This window comes from Saccostrea echinata, unplaced genomic scaffold (genome assembly GCF_033153115.1).
Source record: "Saccostrea echinata isolate AGI-Se365-2 ecotype Australia unplaced genomic scaffold, CSIRO_AGI_Sech_v1 ptg000022l, whole genome shotgun sequence".
Classification (NCBI taxonomy): domain Eukaryota; kingdom Metazoa; phylum Mollusca; class Bivalvia; order Ostreida; family Ostreidae; genus Saccostrea; species Saccostrea echinata.
The window spans coordinates 7,533,886-7,554,702 of NW_026889771.1; the positions used below are offsets into that span (position 1 = coordinate 7,533,886).

A 20,817-nucleotide genomic window follows, 5' to 3' on the forward strand; every position below is an offset into this window, starting at 1 on the left:
AATGTTCTTTCAGTGATTTCGATTATTTTTTGATAACTTTTCATTATAATATTTATAAAGACATGCACCAAAATTGCTCTAATGTAATACTTGATTCATTTGGATTATAGACTATAGGTATGGCTAATAAACGAAATTTATATCAACAGGGATTTATTTTACCAATTAAAAAAAAAACAAAACTTTAAAAGCATATTTATTTGCATATTTTTATGATATTTTATGAAATAATGTTATTTACAAGTATTTTTTTTACTGCAGTAATATCACAATATTGTTAAAAAATGAAATATCAATTTAAAGATATCCTACCCTAGAGAAATAGATAACATTATTTTATGTTTCTAGTTACCCAACATTAACAAATTTTGAATAAGGCTATTAAAAGATGGTCTATAGCTGAGATTTATATTTCCAGTTACTTAAATAATCCTCTGACTACCGAAACAATTTGAGCACCATCTTTCCGTCTATTAGCAGTACCATTGACTTCCATGACACTGTTTACAAATGTCAACAACGGGGCACATTGTTGTGATGCGGTTGATGCCGTTAAATTACAAGTTATTATAGAAGACTTGCAATTATCTTTTTTATTTTATTTTTAAAACTTGTGAAGTAATAGAAATAAAAGAGCATCATGCATTTTATATGGAGCTGATAATTTAAAATTTGCTTAATGTCAAGTTTGGACACGAGATCTGTGCACGTTTACTATGCCGAAAAAGCCCTTGGTAAGTAATGTGTTGTTAGTTATTTTACTGATAAGTAAAATTAATACATATAATGACATAGGTTAACAGTGTTTACTTAAATTCATAGACTGTTGCTTTGACAATAAAACAACCTTTAGAATCATTTACTTTGTCATGGGAAGTGCATTGATGCATGGAAAATGGATAGTTTTAATCAAGCAATTTAAAGTGGTCCAATTTCTATAATGAAACAATTCAGGTATTATATTGTTAAAGTTTAATATATATACATATATATATATATACATATATATATATATATATATATATATATATATATATATATATATATATATATATATATATATATATATATATTTTTTTTTTTTTTTTTTTTTTTTTTTTTTTTTTGCAGAAATACCATTCTGATGACTATGAGTCAGATCCAGACATTCACACTGTAACAACACTTGTAAGTTTATATTCCTATACTAATGAATGCATATACAGTAAAACACGCCTTAATACAATGAAATGTCAGGGATGGATGATTTGTTTCATTATAAACATAATTCCTTATACTCATTAAGTTCACAATATATTTTAAAGTCACAGGAAATGAAAATCACTTCGCTGTAAGTTTCAATTCGTTACATGTGTTCGCTATAAGTATATTTTACTGTATATGTTTGTAAATATTATAAGAATGGAAAGAATACATTGTAAAATTTTGATCCTACCTCAATTTATCTTTAAAATGTAGTGTATATCATTTAAACAGGCACAATGTATTCAAAGAAGTGAAATTTTATCAATTTACATTGTACCATGAAAATGTAAATGTCAGGGCCTGGGTTGTCCCTAAGACCTGGAGGCTGGGGAATTTCTTCACCTATAATGACATAATCCGCCAGTTATTCCGATATTCCCCCTCAACCCTCTGTTAGGGGAGGAACCCTAGACTTCCTTCTACCTTTTAAATACATGTCCCCTAGCTGCTATTTGATTTGAACATATTTTATTATGTGTAGAAACATAAATGGATTGGGCAGCAGGCATAGCCTATATAAGCCCTCTCCACAGGTACAAGGTTCATTTAAATTATACATAATACTACATGAAATAGTTACAGGTTCATATAACAAAATTGATTGGAAATTAAGCAGAAAAAAAAAGTGGGGGAAGAAAGTTGTAAATGGTTACGGGTTTTATGAGAAAAATGAGGTAAAAAATAATAAGTGGGAAATACAGCAAATTAAGATAGATTATATGAAATAAAATGCATGTGTATTTGAATAATAAAATTACAAAATTTCATATCATCTATGAAACCCCTCAGTTTGTAAAATATATTCATGAACACAATCAAATAATTTAACATTTTTAGCATAAGGAATATTACTGTATAACAAAAGATTTAGAGACAGAGGATGCTGCAGGTCTGTACTGGATATACAATTCAAAAGAGTATTTCTTTGCTCGACATAACATGGACACTCAAAGAAAAAATGATACACATTTTCAGTATGAAAACCAGTTTTCACATTTGGAACTTTCACTTATAAAATCTGTCTGTAAATCAGCATGCAGACTACTAGCATTATTTCTTAATTGAAGGTGAACAATATTTTGACTACATTTACCATGATTAAAAAAGCTCACTGGGAGTTCTGTAATAAGCCTTTTTTAATAGCATTTAGTGAAAGACGCTATAGTTGGTAGATTTCTAATATGATATGGTAAATTATTTCATAATTTAATAATTGTAGATGGGAAATAACTATTCATATATGATGTGGCTCTAGCTTGAGGGATAAGAAAAGTAAGACCATCATTATTTCTTAATGAATATGGGGTATGGGGTGGAATACAAGGTCTTAGGAGATCTTGGAGATACATGTATTGTTGTGCTATCCCATACACTATCTTGTAAAATAATATTAATTTATGCACTTTCCTTCTGACAGATAATGTATCCCACCCCAGTTCATCATATAAAAGTGTTCTTAATGAATTCACTCTCATTCCTTTAATAATTCTTGCAGCAGTGATTTGAACTTCTTCTAATAAAGATGATTCCCTTTCATTACAATTATCCCAAACAACATCACCATATTCTAAGACTGGTCTAATAAATGACATATATATTTTTTTAACGCATCTCAAGAAAGAGAATGTTTTAACATTCGTAAAACATTTGAACGTTTACATGCTTTTTCATATATGATTTGTATGTGAGATTTCCAATTGGCATCACACTGAAAGTTTAATCCTAAATGTGTGTGATTGTTTGAAGGTTCAATCATTAGACCAAATTTAACATTGGGATGATAAATATTTTTTCTGAAAAATTTATGTTCACTGTTTTCTTTGGGTTAAAGTCAACTATCCATTGTTTTGACCACTGATCCAACTTCTCTAAGTCATTTGTCAATGAGTTTGCAGCACTGACTATATCATTATCAACAATAATGCAGAGTGATGTATCATCAGCAAATAATGGAACATTTTTTGTTAAGTTTAAAGAAATATCATTAGTATATAATAGGAACAAGAGAGGTCTGCATGAGAACAGATCCTTGAGGGACACCTGAACTAGTTGATCCAATAGCTGATGCATAACCATCAAGGACCACCCTTTGTTTTCTATTTGCTAAGTAATTTTTAACCCAGTTTACAATTTGATCCAATATTCCCCTGCTATTTCAATTCCTAGGGACAACTCTGAATCATGCATTATTCAATTTATCAGCACAGCAATCCGTGTAATGTCATGATGTATGTCCAAAAATTACATATCAATGCTTAATCAATTAACCCAAAAACAAAATTTATCACTTATTTTTCTTCCCATTGTATTTTTAAAGGTTTCAAGAAACTCAGCCCCTATAAAGACCAAAAGGAAGGAAGGTAGCTGGAAATGTTCATACCATGCATGTCATCATCATCATTATATTTCTCAAATTAAAACCAAGAAAAATATTTTTGTATGCTTATATTCACCAGATATTAGAAATAATATTAGAAATTTGATTTTCAAGGTAACAATAAAAAGAAGAAAGAGAAAAACAAGAAAAATAGTAAAGGTATGGTATTATTTGGGGGTATGACCACAATATTCACATGCATTTTTGGAACAAAATTTCCAACAATTTACATATATATATATATATATATATATATATATATATATATATATATATATATATATATATATATATATATATATATATATATATATATATATAGAATATGTATATTTTAAAACAAAATCAAACAACATGTATGATATGAATTACCTATCAGTATTTTTTATTAGTTACACCACGCAACAGAGCTCATAGTGCTCCTCCTACTAGGAGTGGAAGGACAGGTCATGACCTTTGGATGACAGCTGTCAAACACAGGGAAACACGTAAGATGGGAATATTCAGCAAGTCTGACATTTCAAATTTTGATAATCCACCATAGAATATGATGAAAAGATGCAGCTAAAGGAAATGTATAAAATATTTTCCTATTTTTGTGTATTATAGCAGCTTTAACTTATCGACACCCTGAGAGTCCACGACACAAAACCACTACAGAATATTGGGTTGATACACTAAGAAGAACAGGGACAGGTAAAACTATTAATCAGACTTCAGTGCAAAATAGAAATTAATAGGATTTTTCCTGGTTTGGAGTTGATGAGAAAAGACAGCTTATCATATTGTTGATGAAAAAAAAAGATTAGTGAATAAAAAAAAAAAACCTGTTGGAATGAAACTTTTAGTAATTACTTTACACGATCATTTATGGATTTATTTTTACAATTTTCTTTTTGTGAAATAGAAATTCATAAATCATAGTTTGTAGACTGAGAGTTCAAGACATTACTTCATATATCTAAATATTTGTTATGCTAAGATTTGATTTGATTGGATGCAGGAATCACCACACAGAGCACAGGCAGTGTGGGAACTACAAACACCTTCACAGGATTAAAGCGACCCAATGAAACAGCCATGGCTTATCTGAGTACGTCTTCATATCTTAGACAGATGGCAGGAACAGAAAAATCTAAGAAACATGGGGATCCTACAGGTAAGAACAGCTGTGGCTAGAACAACAACTAGTCAATGTGATCTAGGCTAGCAATATATTTTTTCCAATGCAAGAAACAAGAATGCATATGATCCAATATACAAACAACTGATTGAATGACAACACGCAGCATTTCAGGCAATGAATCAAATGTAGTTTTAAAATTTGTACTTTTCACTTGGAGAATTATGTATTTTATACATGAATGTTGTATATTTTCAGCAAAACCTCCAACAGGAACCCCAGCTTATCGGTCTCAGGAGGAATATTACGAACAGGTGCTAGAACTCAAAAAGGTAAAAAACACACTTTTATAGTTTCCTGATTGACTTGTAAGTAAAATTGTTTCAATTGTTTTGTATTAAAAATTGGAAACCAAGGTTTTAAAAAAAAATGAACCTATTTTTTTTTGTTCCAGCAAATCAAATCACTAAATCAGGAGATTTCAATGCTCAAAGCCAAAGTTCGGCGAACAGAAGAGGATAACATTAAGAAGGTTTGTATTTTGAATTTTATATGGAGATTTATTGTATGTCTGGATTTTAGTCATTCTTGCAATTTGTGTTAAATTATTCCACAGGAGAAAGAAATAGAGGGTTTCTTAGATCCAACAAAAAATGAAGAGATGCGGCGAACCATAGGGGAAAAGAGACCAGAGTCAGGCGCTGTGATTCAAAGTTTAAAACAAAAGATTCTGAAACTAGAAAACCAAATTAGGGATAAAGAAGCAAATTATGCGTAGGTCCTTTTAAAGAATTCAATAATCTAATTATAAACAATTTTACAATAAAATATGAAACAGAGGTGTCTCAGGACATCATTTTGTGTACATTGTCTCAAAGATACATGTTTTATAATTATTGGTTGGTTAAAACCCTAGTAACAGTATTTTACATAGAATAATTTTTGTGTAAAACTTCTCATTTTTCCCTTAGAAAATTGCATGCAGAGTTAAAAACCACAAAAGTAGAGGAAATGAAAGTACAGTTAGAAATGTGTTACCAAGAGATTGTCCGATTACAGAATATGAAAGACACAGGGATGATGGGCACATCTCGGTAAGGGATTGGTAAAACTCGACATGCATTGGATAATACAATAATGAGAAGAATTTACTATTAGTATAAGTACATGTATATGAGAATGTACAAATGAGATTCACTATTATGAGATATTGAAATTCTCATATACATGATTTTGCAACTTTGCAAAGATTTTATTGACACTCCACTGCCCAAATTAATACCTGTATCCAGATAAGAATGGTGCAGACATATACATGTCCATGTCAGCCTCAAAGAGTTGAAAGCCATTTATTCCTTTTTCAATACATGTAATTTATAATGCACTGTTTGTAAGTGAAAGCTTGTTGATGTTTTATACTTTGCTTTTTTTGTTGTGCAGGACCCCAACAAAAGAGAACAGTGCCAAAATTCGAGCACTGAATGAAACCGTTCTTAGAATTAATAAACAGAATGAAGAGTTACAGATGGAAAATAAAGCACTCAGGGAGGACCTGAATAGAGAAATCGAGGGCAAAGACAGAAAAGGAATGGGTAAGTTATTCATTGTTTATTGGAGCCCCACATTAAAATGTGTTTGCCCTTTTTTGATCCGATTATTGACTTGACCATTGTGATGCAATAAATCGTACATTTTGAGACCTCTTGCTTTAGTTCAAGGTCAAGAAGATAAATATCATTAACATAAGCACCATGAAGGATCCCTGGACCTATGGCATTGTCGATTTTTTAGTTATTTACACTGAGAATAGTTTATAAATCATGGACATGTGTGCACTATTTACTATAAGGAAACACTTGTTTCACAGGTGACTATGAAGACATGAACAAGAAGCAGCTGTTGTCTGTCATCTATAATCTAGAAAAGGTATTTTAAAAGGAAATCTGTTAAGAAAGAATGACATTAATGATTTAAGTCATTATTTCACAGTTCACAGTTTTATTTTATGGATACACTGCTGGTTAACAAATGTTAAATATTTAGCATGTGTAAAGAATGTTTTTGATAATAATAACTTTTGCTTGAATGCTTGAATTTTGGTGTGAAATAAAAAAGGAATTTGCTTCCTGTAGAAAATAGAGAAGAGTAAAAGATCAGGAGACACCGATTCACTGTTGTCTTATGATGGTCGAACAGACAAGAAGCGCAGACCTAGTTCAGGTACATACGTTATCTCCCTTTCTTGTTTGACAATAGATCAGAAGGAGTGCAAACTTCTGTTAACATATCACAAAGACATCTCATTCTGTAGCTTTTTGTCAGTTTTTAATAAGTTGGAACTATGTTGTAATCTATCAAGTGTGACTGAGGATATTTGAAGAGTAACATGAAATAGAACTGTATTTAAATACTGCAAACAATTTTATATTTTCTTTAATTGATAAATGGTGCAGTAATTGATCACTATTGTTTTAAAATCAGAATATTGTATTCTGTTGATTTGCACAGCTGTGGCTGGTAAAATAGAGCTTGAGGGGTCTGTACAGGACAGACTAGATCAGTTAGACAAACGGGAAACAGAGTTACTAGAGGAACTGGAGAAATATAAAAAACAAGTTAGGAGATTGAAAGATGAAAAAACAGAAAACAGACATAAAATGGAAGAGTATGAGTAAGTGTAGGAGACATTTTTATTGCATTTTTTACTGAATTCACAAATAAGATAAATGTGTCATTTATTTACTTGGAAACAGTATTATTGATGGTGGTGTCTTTAGGACAGATATTGTTTTCAGTCATTTCATTCAATGGGATTTTTCTTCTGTAGGAAACTGATCAAGGACCTCCAGGCTGAGATTGATTACCTGAGTGACAAGCAAGGGAAGGCCACACGCCGACGAGAAGTCATGGCCGGGGCCATCACTCCCAGGCAGCAATCCCCCAGGTATTACCAGTTTTTAATGACTCTTTTTAAGATGTAAAGTTTTATTCCTCAATTCTTGATTTTTAAAATGTTAAATTACACACTGATCATGCTTAATTGTATTGTTGATAGACATTAAAAATGAGTATAAATAATGGACTAGTAGAAGCATTTAAAAACATTTTATTATTGAAAAAATATAGATGTTATATGTATATAAAGATTACATTTTTGTAGGTGTACATAGCAGTAAGCATCAAAATCTTACATCTGTTTTGTTTATTCTTTTCCATATAACATGTAAAAGTATGAAATATCAATGCTTGTTAAAATTCCACTCAATAATAAGGCAAATTTAGAGCCTTGTAAAAATCCTTAAAATTTGGTAAATTCAAAACGTAAATATTTAATAGTACATATTATGCCCAGAAAAAAAGGTCTATATAAACTAGAGGTTTTTCTTTATTCTCTATATGTGCAGTGTGAGGGTTTCACTTTTACATACCGTATAAATGTGTTACAGAAACAGTCGGCCTCCCAGCGGAAGGAAATATTCAGTAGATAGCACGTCATCAGAGGGACGACGAAGGAGACGAGTAAGTACAAGCCTTGTTACTGAGAATTAGACATACATGTAAAGGCAGAGACATTATGCAACCTGCAAAACAATATAGATGACACTGCTCCTACATTATGTGGCACCCACTGAAAAAAAAAAATATTTACCGTATTTGGCTGAATATAATACGCACTTTTTTCCCAAAATAATTTTCTGTGAGAAAGGGGTGTGTATTTTACACCACAATGGGATTTTGATAGGTTTTTCTTTCATGTGAAACATGGCTATCATACGCACATACCGTAGTATTACCTAGAGACTTATGCAATTTCTTGCTGTTTATCGCCGTATTTAAAACTTCGGAAAGTTATTGTTGGAATGTAGGCTTGTAAAAAATGTTATATTTATAACCTTTTGATAGTTAAATTAAATTTAAAAGCAAGTTAAAATTAATTTGAGCTGCATGTTCATCGTCTCCGTGTAGGGCGCCATTAACGATGTTATTTATAGATGTTCACACATTCCTTCGCCACGTGCTTCCATAATCATAATACACGTGTACCTAATCAGTCAGACACTAGGTCAAAAAAGTAATAAGTCATTTTTTAATGAAATACATTAAAATAAAATTTATTTTAGGTTTTAAATAACTCGGTGAAAATTCATTTCAACATAAACACCCCTCTATACATCCCAATGAATGGAAGCCAATGTTGTGAACACGTGCGCTTGTCACTTGATAATTACCCCTCAACACCCCTCCAGACAATTAAATTGTTTACCGACTCAAAAGCATTGTTTTTACAATTGGAGCACTGATTATTTACTGCCCTTATTAATGGCTTTGATTATTTTCTTTGTTAAAAATCGGGGGTCGGTTTATGATCTTTCGTATGTATTAGCGTGTATTGATTACGACACATTAAACAGTTAAACGCTTGTTAAATGTAATTTTACTTTATCTTATAGCGGCCTCGTGTTAAAATGATTGAGAGTTAAAAAAGGAAATATGAAGTATATTGAAACTTAAGTGTTATCATTTACTCATGCTCTGTAGAAAATAAGATATCCACGAAGATTACCTCGATGTATGAAGACATATATCCCACCTTTGTACATCATTTTTCACAGCTTTGGAGGTGTGTTGATAACTACACTTTACACGCTTGTTAAATTTTGATTTTATTTTATAACAACAGCTATTTATTTAATTAATTAATTTCAAGTTCAAAAGAAGAAAATCGTAGTCTATGAATACTTTGATTTTGCAATGTCGCTTGCCCTGTTAAATTTACATAATTTTCAACATGATTACCTTAAACTAAAAATAGATATGACAACTGTTAAACTTGCAACAATATCTCGTGCTTTGTTGAAGTAAAATAATTTCAACAAAGAATAGTTAGAATATGGCGACGTATAATTTCAATATCACCGTATGCTAAAAAAAATTAATAATAAACTCTGTTAATACTTTTAATGCAACATTATCTCGTGCTTTGTTAAAATAAATAATTTCCTCCAGATTGCCGCGATATGGAAAGTCAAGATTAAGAAATAAAAACGCATTTGAATAAAATATCGTGCTGTGTCAATTTTCGGCACTTTATCTCCGCGCCGATTTTCATAGCAAATTACCGCGATTTTCAAAAGTTCAGAACACCGCTTGATAAAATTTTCTGCTGCGTATAATACAACCGAACTGCGTTTTTTCCCCCAGTTTCAGGCTCAAAAAGGGGGTGCGTATTTTACACCAATGCGTATTATATTCGGCCAAATACTATACCATTCAAATCAGGTAGCCCATAAAGAATTTTTTCTTTATAAATGTTACAGTAATTAAGACTCGAAACTTTTTTTTTATATGCAGTGTAGAGGATGTTAAATTTTTCTTCATTTTATAGGAGCAGGAAGAAGAGGAGAAATTGGAAAACTTTATGAAGAATCGAGCAGCCAAAAAACTACAGAAAGAATGGAAAACACACAGGAAAGAAAAGAGGGAGCAAGAGGTAAACATCTACACTTATAGTTGTCACCAGTATCCTATCATATCTATGTGGCTATATATTCATGTATATAACAGTGTCTCTAAAGTATTATTCCATGGGTCTCCTTTTCAAATAGCAATTGGTTCCTGTGTCTCACTTTCCATGTGTAGATTAGAAAATTAGAATAGCAATATGTATTCATTTGTCAGTATAGTAAGACTTATTTTGTACAAACTTGAAAATAGCGAATTTGAAAATATAGCAAATATTTTTTTGGTCCCCCATTCTTAAAAGTCCTTGTAAAATTTTATTATTATAATGAACTCTGATATAGTAAATATGGCTATAGATTCTGCAAGTTGATTTTTTTTTTGCCCCATAAAGGTACATAAAAATATTAGGAAATGTACATTTTTATAGTGGTTTTTCTAAGATCCCAATTATTAGAGATATCAAATTGATATTTTTTGGAAGTAATTATTAGTGAAATTTTACTAAACACATATCATTTGTATTGTATGGTATTTTACATACCTTACACTGTGATGATTATACTTTGGTTTCCCTAAATTAACCTCATGCAATTTAAACTATTTTGCATTTAGAACTTCAATTAGCATATCCAGTAGTCTAAAGAAGGAAAACATTCCATATACATATATAGGTCTACGAATTCATTTTAAAGATACAACAAATTTTGGATGTACCAAATTAAATACACAAGTCCCCAGGACTTTGCTATAACTGAGTTTTACTGTATATGTATAAAAAATGTTATTATAAAAAACAAAACATCCATCTGCTAAGGACATGCATACATGTAAAATTGCACATGGTTATATATTTCTTTGGTATAGGTGTTATCTTTCAGCTTGAGCTACTTTTACATTGTTTTATTCTAACATATTTTTTTTACAGTTAATTTGCTTGCATGGCATCTTAAAATTTCAGTCCTTTATTATTTTACATTTATTATATATATGTCATTAATTGACCTTGAAAATGCCAATTCGTAATAATTTTACTTATAATAATTAATAAATCTCATCAGGAGTTAAATGAATTAGCCAATAAGCACCGAGAAAAGGTAGCTGCTCGTAGAATTCAGCGAGAATGGCGGACACATCATAGAGAGATGGAGATAAAAAATGTAGGTGATGTTTTGCTTGGTGTGGATACCCCCCTCCTGCCTGTATATTAATATCACTTTACAACTATATGTATCACTTCAGCCCCTTACTAACATTCACTTCAAGGTTTTTATTTTCATATTTAGTCAACGAATTGTTTGCAGAAATGAATTTGAATTTATTTAAATGCATTCACAGAAAGTAGATAACTATTTATGACAGCACTTACCGGTAATATGAAAGCAATCAAGCAAATTCTTATTTTATGTACATGCAATGTAATTGAAGATTATGTGATTGATAGCTTGTGTGTAGATTTTTAAAACAAAATGTGTAGGTGGACATTGTATATTTTATTTCAGTCATTCAGTAGTTTATTGTGATATTTTCATTAGCAAAAAGAGCTAGAAAGTAAGGTAGAACAAATGAAAAGAAAACATGCAGCCAGAATTATTCAGAAACAGTGGAAAAATCACAGAAATAATGCAGAGAAAAAGAAAGAGGTGGATCAAGATTTCAATGTAGGTCTGGGGTGTAAATTGATGCTGCTTGGATAATGAATGCTTTTGGCAATTTACACCTTGAAAATTAGCTTTATGATATCTGAAGTTTGTTGCTTTGTATAAAATTGCTGATCTTGTAAGTAAACCATTTCATACTAAATTTACTGGATTGAGTAGATTTTTGTCTGTTTGTATGTCCTAATGTTTGCGATCATCCATACCTTTTAGAGCTGCCTGTTGGTGATGAGCATTTGATATGCAAAACTGATATTAAGGGTCAAGGTCATATTCAAGTTAACTTTGATTTAAAGTGCCCCTGCAGAGGGCATTAGCTAAACAAATGTCTCCAATGACTTACAGTTTTACTATTCTAAAGCTGCTAGATAGATTTTTTATGTGATTAATTGAGCTTTGCTTTGGCCTTTTGTGTTTTTGTTTTAAGCCAGTTTTTATTTAACCATATCTCTTTATTTTTTCATATCTTTTATGAATATTGATGATAGGTTGCTATGCATATATTTCAATTCACTGATATACTGTATGTGTACTCCTTGAAGCAATTGTTAGTTCATGAGCCGAATAACTGTGATTTTTTTAAAAATATAAATCATGATTTAAAAATAAAGATGTAGCTAAATTTATCATGCTTACAGTAGTACTAGTCCACACCAACATTTGCACTAGATTTTCTGTTTCTTGATGGTTTAATGTAAAGAATATTTTAACTTTTTTAAAGGTAAAAGTGGAAAATTTCCGACGGAATCGTGCAGCTAAGACCATCCAGAATAGATGGACAAATCACAAATATAGAAAACATGAAGAGGAACTGGATGAGGTATGTGTGAATATATGGGAAGTGATTACTAGAAAATATAGCCATTGTTAATCTCATTTGTGAAGAAAGTAGATGTTTTCATAATTATGAACATAAATTGGAACTCATGCAGAGCTGATAACCCTTAAGATTTTGGAGTAAGGCTTATGGTTTGAGCATCTAAAATACTCCTTATGATTTCTCTATTTATTAGCTCACCTGAGCTGAAAGCTCAAGTGAGCTTTTCTGATCACATTTTGTCTGTAGTCCGTCTGTCTGTCTGTCTGTCTGTCCGTCTGTCCGTCCGTCTGTAAACTTTTCACATTTTCGACTTCTTCTCCAGAACCACTGGGCCAATTTCAACCAAACTTGCCACAAAGCATCCTTGGGTGAAGGGGGTTCAAGTTTGTTCAAATGAAGGGCCACGCCCTCTTCCAAGGGGAGATAATTAAGAATTGGTGAAAATTTGGTGTCATCTTTTAAAAATCTTCTTCTCAAGAACCATTGAGCCAGAAAAGTTTATACTTATGTGAAACCTTCATTACATAGTGTAGATTCAAGTTTGTTCAAATCATGACCCCCGGGGGTAGGGTGGGGCTACAATGGGGGATCAAAGTTTTACATAGGAATATATAGGGAAAATCTTTAAAAATCTTCTTCTCAAGAACAACAGAGCCACAATTAGTCATATTGATATGGAATCATCCTCAGGTAGTGTAGATTCAAGTTTGTTCAGATCATGACCCCCAGGGGTAGGTTGGGGCCACAATGGGGGATCAAAGTTTTACATAGGAATATATAGGGAAAATCTTTAAAAATCTTCTTCTCAAGAACAACAAAGCCACAATTAGTCATATTGATATGGAATCATCCTCAGGTAGTGTAGATTCAAATTTGTTCAAATCATGACCCCCGGGGGTAGGGTGGGGCTACAATGGGGGATCAAAGTTTTACATAGGAATATATAGAGAAAATCTTTAAAAATCTTCTTCTCAAGAACAACAGAGCCACAATTAGTCATATTGATATGGAATCATCCTCAGGTAGTGTAGATTCAAATTTGTTCAAATCATGACCCCCGGGGGTAGGGTGGGGCTACAATGGGGGATCAAAGTTTTACATAGGAATATATAGAGAAAATCTTTAAAAATCTTCTTCTCAAGAACAACAAAGCCACAATTAGTCATATTGATATGGAATCATCCTCAGGTAGTGTAGATTCAAGTTTGTTCAGATCATGACCCCCAGGGGTAGGTTGGGGCCACAATGGGGGATCAAAGTTTTACATAGGAATATATAGGGAAAATCTTTAAAAATCTTCTTCTCAAGAACAACAAAGCCACAATTAGTCATATTGATATGGAATCATCCTCAGGTAGTGTAGATTCAAATTTGTTCAAATCATGACCCCCGGGGGTAGGGTGGGGCTACAATGGGGGATCAAAGTTTTACATAGGAATATATAGAGAAAATCTTTAAAAATCTTCTTCTCAAGAACAACAAAGCCACAATTAGTCATATTGATATGGAATCATCCTCAGGTAGTGTAGATTCAAGTTTGTTCAGATCATGACCCCCAGGGGTAGGTTGGGGCCACAATGGGGGATCAAAGTTTTACATAGGAATATATAGAGAAAATCTTTAAAAATCTTCTTCTCAAGAACAACAAAGCCACAATTAGTCATATTGATATGGAATCATCCTCAGGTAGTGTAGATTCAAATTTGTTCAAATCATGACCCCTCGGGGTAGGGTGGGGCTACAATGGGGGATCAAAGTTTTACATAGGAATATATAGGAAAATTCTTTAAAAATCTTCTTCTCAAGAACAACAAAGCCACAATTAGTCATATTGATATGGAATCATCCTCAGGTAGTGTAGATTCAAATTTGTTCAAATCATGACCCCTGGGGGTAGGGTGGGGCCACAATGAGGGATCAGAGTTTTATATAGGAATATATAGAAAAAAAATCTTCTTCTCAAGAACCACAGAGTCACAATTAGTCATATTGATATGGAATCATTCTCAGGTTGTGTAGATTCAAGTTTGTTCAAATCATGACCCCTGGGGGTAGGGTGGGGCTACAATGGGGGGATCAAATTTTTACATAGGAATATATAGGGAAATTCTTTAAAAATCTTCTTCTCAAGAACAACAAAGCCACAATTAGTCATATTGAAATGGAATCATCCCCAAATATTGTAGATTCAAGCTTGTTCAAGGCATCCTCCAGCAGTAGGGTGGGGCCATAATGGGGGATCAAAGTTTAACAAAAGATCATATACAGGAAATATCTTTAAAAATCTTCTTCATTCTCAAGAATAACAAAGCCATGATCAGTCATATTGATATGGAAGCATCCTCAGGTAGTGTACATTCAAGTTTGTTCAAATCATGCAATCATGAACCCCCCCCCCCCCCCCAAGCAGGGTAGGGTGTTAGACATATCTAAAATTCTGTTTTAAAGAATAGCAAAATCATGATTAGTTATATGAAGATAGAAGCATCCTCAGAAGGTTTATATTCAATTTCATTCAGAACATGGCACCTTGGGGTAGGGTATGCCTAGAACAGGCGATTAAAGCTTTATATATGAATATATAGGAGAAATATAGGAGAAGAAATATGCTGATGAAGAACAGCAGGGCCATATTGATTCAGGTGAGCGTTGTGGCCCATGGGCCTCTTGTTACTTCTTCCAATTTCCATTTAGTTGATATACATGAATTTTCATTGATGTCCACCTTCATTTTTTCAATATTATAATAAGAAAGTCATACTAGTCCTTACAGCACTTGCTTGTATTGTCATTGTTGATTTCTCTGCTAACTTGTGATGTAAATCAACTAAAGTAAACAATGTGGGAAAAAATATTTTGGGGCCTAGGTGACCCCCCTGGCCCCCATCCTTACAATTTTTCCTTCCATGATGTTGACAGCTTTGATCATGGTAAATGTTTACATATATCCTATTTTATAATTCTATAACTCTCTCTTGTATGATGGGGAGTATTCACCATAGAATCTTTGTGTTTACCGAGGCACATGTAGTAGTTTTGTTATTTTTAGGCAGCAGATTTGATTGGGTCAGCACTAAGAGGACACAGCACACGTAAATCTCAGATGAAGAGGTTCATGAGGGATTACGATGATTATGATGATGAGAGTGAAGACTATAACGATGCTGTTGACCTGATACAGTCCAGTGTCAAAGGTCATTACAACAGGAAAACAAAGCTTAAAAAGTACAGGTAATGACTTGAAACATTTGGTATTTCAAATACATGAATACTATTACTTTGAAACTTTGTGTTTGTGGTAATTAATTACTATCTTGCAGAGAAAATGTAAAATTTGTAAATGTAAAAATTGATTTTACTTAGATTGACAATTCTTATGATGTAAATATGTCTATGACAAAAATGTGTTCCAAATTCATAGTTAGGCTGACTGATATTATTTCTATATTTAACATCACCTGAAAACTTCAAAACCTAGAAGGGAGGGGGAAAAAAATTAAACAAAAATTTAAAACAAATATAAGTATTCACTCATTTACATGAATCAAGATACTGTAAATATTTGTGCAACAGGTAGGCTTATTATTTAAGGATCATTATAGGAAATCTATTATTTTAAATGATAGACTCATTCCAAATATACCTCATACATAGATGTTGTCTTTTCCTATGGAATGCAATTTTTAGTTGTTTAAAGTAAAAGAAAACCAGGATAGAAACACTAAAATATACTGATTTATTATTTTTTTTTCAAATGTACTTTTCTCCAAACCTACACGTATGGGTGACGTTAAACATAGAATTAACTTTGGACAGCCTTAGTAAAAAAAAATCTGAAAATATAGCTTCATTAAGTTGTACATGTGTCGACAATTCCTCAATTGAAAATATGAGAGAAATTAAGTCCTGTCAAAACAGATTTAAAGATACTAATCATTATAATTATTATTTCGATCTTTTCTTTTTAGGGATGATGATGACAGTGCATCAGTGAGGAACATGATGTCCAGTGGTAGGAGATCTAGACCCTCTTCAGGTATACTACACTTAGGTGTTTGTGTAGAATAATAGAGATCAACTTATTGTAGACCCTCCTGAGTTAATATACATTAAGGTGTTGGAGTAGGATAGTGATAAGCTCATTCTAGAACCTCTTCAGGTATACGACATTCAGGTGTTTGAAAGGATAGTGATTATAGTGCATTAATTGGCTCCATTATAACCCAGATTCAGTCTTTAAAAATGAGAAGGGTCATATGTGACAAAGAACAGTGTTCACACACACACACACTTACAAGACGAGTGTTCTCACTGGCTTCCTCCCACCTTAGTGAACCCCTTAATACATGTATGCCGAAATCTGTCCATTGTGAAGGATTACATGAAGTAGTTGTCTCATATTTTATCTAAAATCTGGGATATTTTTTAATTTTATCAGGCACTTTGTTCTTTAATTTGCAATGTGAAAAAAAAATTTGGATATAGTGCACATATAAATTTGACCTTTCTAATTTATTTTTCAGCAATGTCTAGTCACTCCAGAACGAGCCATGGGTCCAGGGTAAGTTATTATATTGAGGACCTTATGGATTTGTATGAATGATTGACCATGATAAAATACAGAAAATTACTTTCAGTATTAGAATTCTTTTCATCTATAAACATTCATTTGTAAAGTCACAGAAGTACTATGTACAGAATTTTACAAATGTGTATTTTTTTTTATATTGTTAATCAAAATTTTTTTTATTTTGTGAACTATATGTACATGTACTTGTATACACATGTATAATTAACACAGAATTGTATCTTTTTTTATTGAATTAAATGTGGAAACTTAAATTTGCAACAGACTTAAATATTTATACCAGGGTATTTCAAATAAGATTCAAAACTTTCATCAGTCTTGCTTTTGGAATTTCCATATGATCCTTTTTTGGTTATTTTCATCAATTTGTTTTAAGCACAGAGAATATTAATTCATTTTTCTTTCAGAGAACTTCTAGAGTCCTTGAACGACAAAACAGCAGACATAGCCAGAGAGCCAATGAATCTTACGATGATGATGATGACATTCAGTTCTGATGACTGTGTGGAGCATGTGGATTTTCCACATAGACGAACTATGTGGATTGATGTCCCTTTAGTAATTCTTGTCTCAGTGCATATAAATTGGTTGTTTAATGATAGTGAGAAATATTTTAAATGGCTCAAATTTATGGAAGTCCCACAATCTGTGATAAATATAAACTCATATCATGTTATCTAATTCTATAGTTGCAATATTGATCAATAATGTTCAAATTATTGAATGGATTTATATACATGTATATATATTTCTTATGTGTATATTTGCATTTAACTATTGTGTTTTATGGATACAGCATAGATAATTAGCTTATTCGGTAGTATTTTTCGAAGCTTTGTTGAAAAGATCTTTTTAAATGGATATTGTGATAGTGCTAAATGTTTGTGTTTTAACAGAATTTATGTATTTTCCATGTTTATACAGAGATATTTACTCTAAAGAAATTTCTATTTATAGACTAGAACTGTTTTCCAGGGTTGAAGGGAATTCCTTGGTAGTAATTTGTTTAGATTAACAACATATATCAGGGGGTTTTAAATTAATGAATATGTTGACCAATCTTGCATGTCTTTTTTTCTGGTACACTGTAATTAAAAATATTGTGTCCTTATAACATGAAAATAGTAATGTGCTTTCCTTTTGTTTTTGCAGGAATATATATATAATTATGTATGTATTAGTATTACATTTGATTAATTCTGCTGATCCAAGGGTCATTTTGATTAAGTTTCTTGAAAAAAAAATGGTTTATTTATAGAACAGGAAGATATTGGTATGAAAGCTCATATTTAATTTTCAAGTATTACTGACCAAGATGCAATATCAATATTGAACAACTCTTTTTAGTCTGTGTTATCAGTATGAAAGTATTTACTTTTCAAGTATTACTGACTGGGATGCAATTTCAACATGAAATACATGTATGTCTATCTGTTTTTACAGTGTCAATCTTTGATGCATTTTCTCTTGTTGCAGTCTAATCTGAAATGTTTTTGGCCATATTTGTAAATAATGAAGTAAAGATACATGCATGTAACTACAAATTTCTGTACAATCTTGTTGTTTCATCATTTGCAGCTTTTGATGTAGAAGGCTCTGGCCTGGAGTCCTTTATTTCAGAGGTCAATCAATATACAAGTTTACCTTGTACATGTATACAGCTTAAATTATTTAATGCTAGGAAATTTATTATTCATACTTTATATCATAACTTTGTTTTAAAGGTTTATTCAAGAATTTCAGGCTTTACCTGGTTGCCTATAAGTTTAAGGTACATGTATTTAGACTTCCTGCTTGAAAAATTGTAGCATTGCTACTAGACTACCTTCATGTATGCATCATTCCATGTTTACATTTGTTGATGCTTCCATTGTGTTTTGTGTTGTTTTACACATGTACATTGACTGTTGCTTCTGGAGGGAATTATTGAAATTTTTGTGACCTTAGTAACATGTTTTATGTTAAGATCTGTCTAGTAATACATTGTATTTGTTAAATGTATTTTGATAATTTACAAATTGTACAGAAGTATTTGTATGTATAGTGTAATTAATTTATGTTCTTGGTCTTTTTTTCATAACCATATTTAACTGTTAGAAAATAAAATTTTCACAAGTATTTTTCTGTGTTCCTTTATAAGAAAAATACTCTAAACTGGTAGGTACTGTATACTGTAAATGTATTACATTTGGCTATGTATTCTTTTTCAATTTCTGCCAAATATTGAACATGCGAAATATAATACATTTACGGTATTGCATTGAATTATTTACACTTACTGTAATGAAATATGTACCCATAGCAAGTTACAAGAACAAGCCTGGTTATCAGAATTAATACTTAAGGTACACATACAGCATTTCTGAATCATAAAATGTTCTGAATATAAAACATGATATCGTGTAGTCACATTAAAACCCAGTGCACAACACAGGTTATTCAAGATATCTTTGTCTCCCCTTAGACTGTGGATTGAAGATTTGTATTACCTGAAATCTTGTTTCCATTCATTTATGCTGGTTATGAATTAATAAATTCGTATTTTGACAGGCCATTATTACTTCTGTTTGTTACTGTCTACAGAAATATATATCGGGTAGATCTATCTCATAGATGGCGAGGGGGGTCATGATGTTTGTATGAAATAAAATCTACAGCCAGCAAAAGTCTAGGCTATTCTTTGAACAGTGGGAGGCTCCTCCAACCCCCTACTGCTATGGGCCTGCAAGAAGTGATGTTCAAAATGATTGAATCCAACATATTTCAATTCTGTTAATCTCAACTAGCCTATTGAGTATTGAATTTCACATAGTCAAACTCTTCAAGATTATCAATCTCACCTTCTACCAGCACATTTCAAGTAATCTTAAACCTTTGAGCACATTTTACTTTTAATCATTTCCTTTTTTTCTCTCAATGGTACCATCACTGTGATGTAGACATGATCAACAAATCTGAAGTCATTTCTTAAAAGGTCCACCATTCTTCTTTCAAAAAGAAAACATTATGGAAAGTGTTTTCCACAATAAATAATTTATAATATTGAAATGTAAATGAAAAGCATCCGCCATATAAATTGTCAAATATTTATTCTCACCTGCTGGACATAGAAATATAGTCAGCAGTATGTCACATGTCAGGTTTAACCCAATGAAAGTGCGACATTTCAATTCAAAGGAAAATAAAGCATGTTCTTTCCTGTCTGTCTGTCAGCACTTTTTTTGTCCAACTCTTTTTAACTGTGACGCCTAGGCCGGACCATCAAACTTTGTCAGCTGATGCATCTTTGAGGGAACTTGGTGTGTCACAACCAAAAAGTAGGTCACCAAGGTCTCGTTAGGAGCCATACATGGTCAAATAATGTCTGCATATATCTTGTACACCATTAAACACAGGACCATCTAACTTATTTAATTCTTGCATCTTGGAGGAAAAATGTGTCACACCTCATTTTGGATCTTTATGTATGTACATGTCAAATCTTGTCCGAATCATATCTTGCACCATGGGGACAATCAAACTAGTTCAGTTGATGGGAGAAAGGTT

At 31.9% G+C, this 20,817-nt stretch overlaps 1 protein-coding gene across 4 annotated transcripts; it reads left to right on the forward strand.

The window, feature by feature from the left end:
- Positions 1–491: 491 nt before the first annotated feature.
- On the forward strand, positions 492–19,356 carry LOC133190321 (IQ domain-containing protein E-like). 4 transcript variants are annotated; one of them, XM_061325872.1, is made up of 25 exons: positions 492–563; positions 1,111–1,167; positions 3,563–3,605; positions 3,737–3,781; positions 4,015–4,110; positions 4,232–4,318; positions 4,626–4,781; positions 5,004–5,077; positions 5,200–5,277; positions 5,362–5,519; positions 5,717–5,839; positions 6,186–6,337; positions 6,613–6,671; positions 6,878–6,965; positions 7,254–7,416; positions 7,573–7,689; positions 8,192–8,264; positions 10,132–10,236; positions 11,267–11,365; positions 11,741–11,866; positions 12,585–12,683; positions 15,733–15,914; positions 16,652–16,719; positions 17,207–17,244; positions 17,679–19,356. In XM_061325872.1, exons 1-25 carry the CDS (start codon positions 495–497, stop codon positions 17,766–17,768), a joined length of 2,445 nt encoding a protein of 814 aa, XP_061181856.1. In that variant the 5' UTR covers positions 492–494; the 3' UTR covers positions 17,769–19,356. The 4 variants fall into 4 exon arrangements, with proteins under 4 accessions (XP_061181856.1, XP_061181858.1, XP_061181859.1 ...); XM_061325873.1 differs by having other exon boundaries at positions 494–734; XM_061325874.1 differs by lacking the exon at positions 11,741–11,866.
- Positions 19,357–20,817: the final 1,461 nt, after the last annotated feature.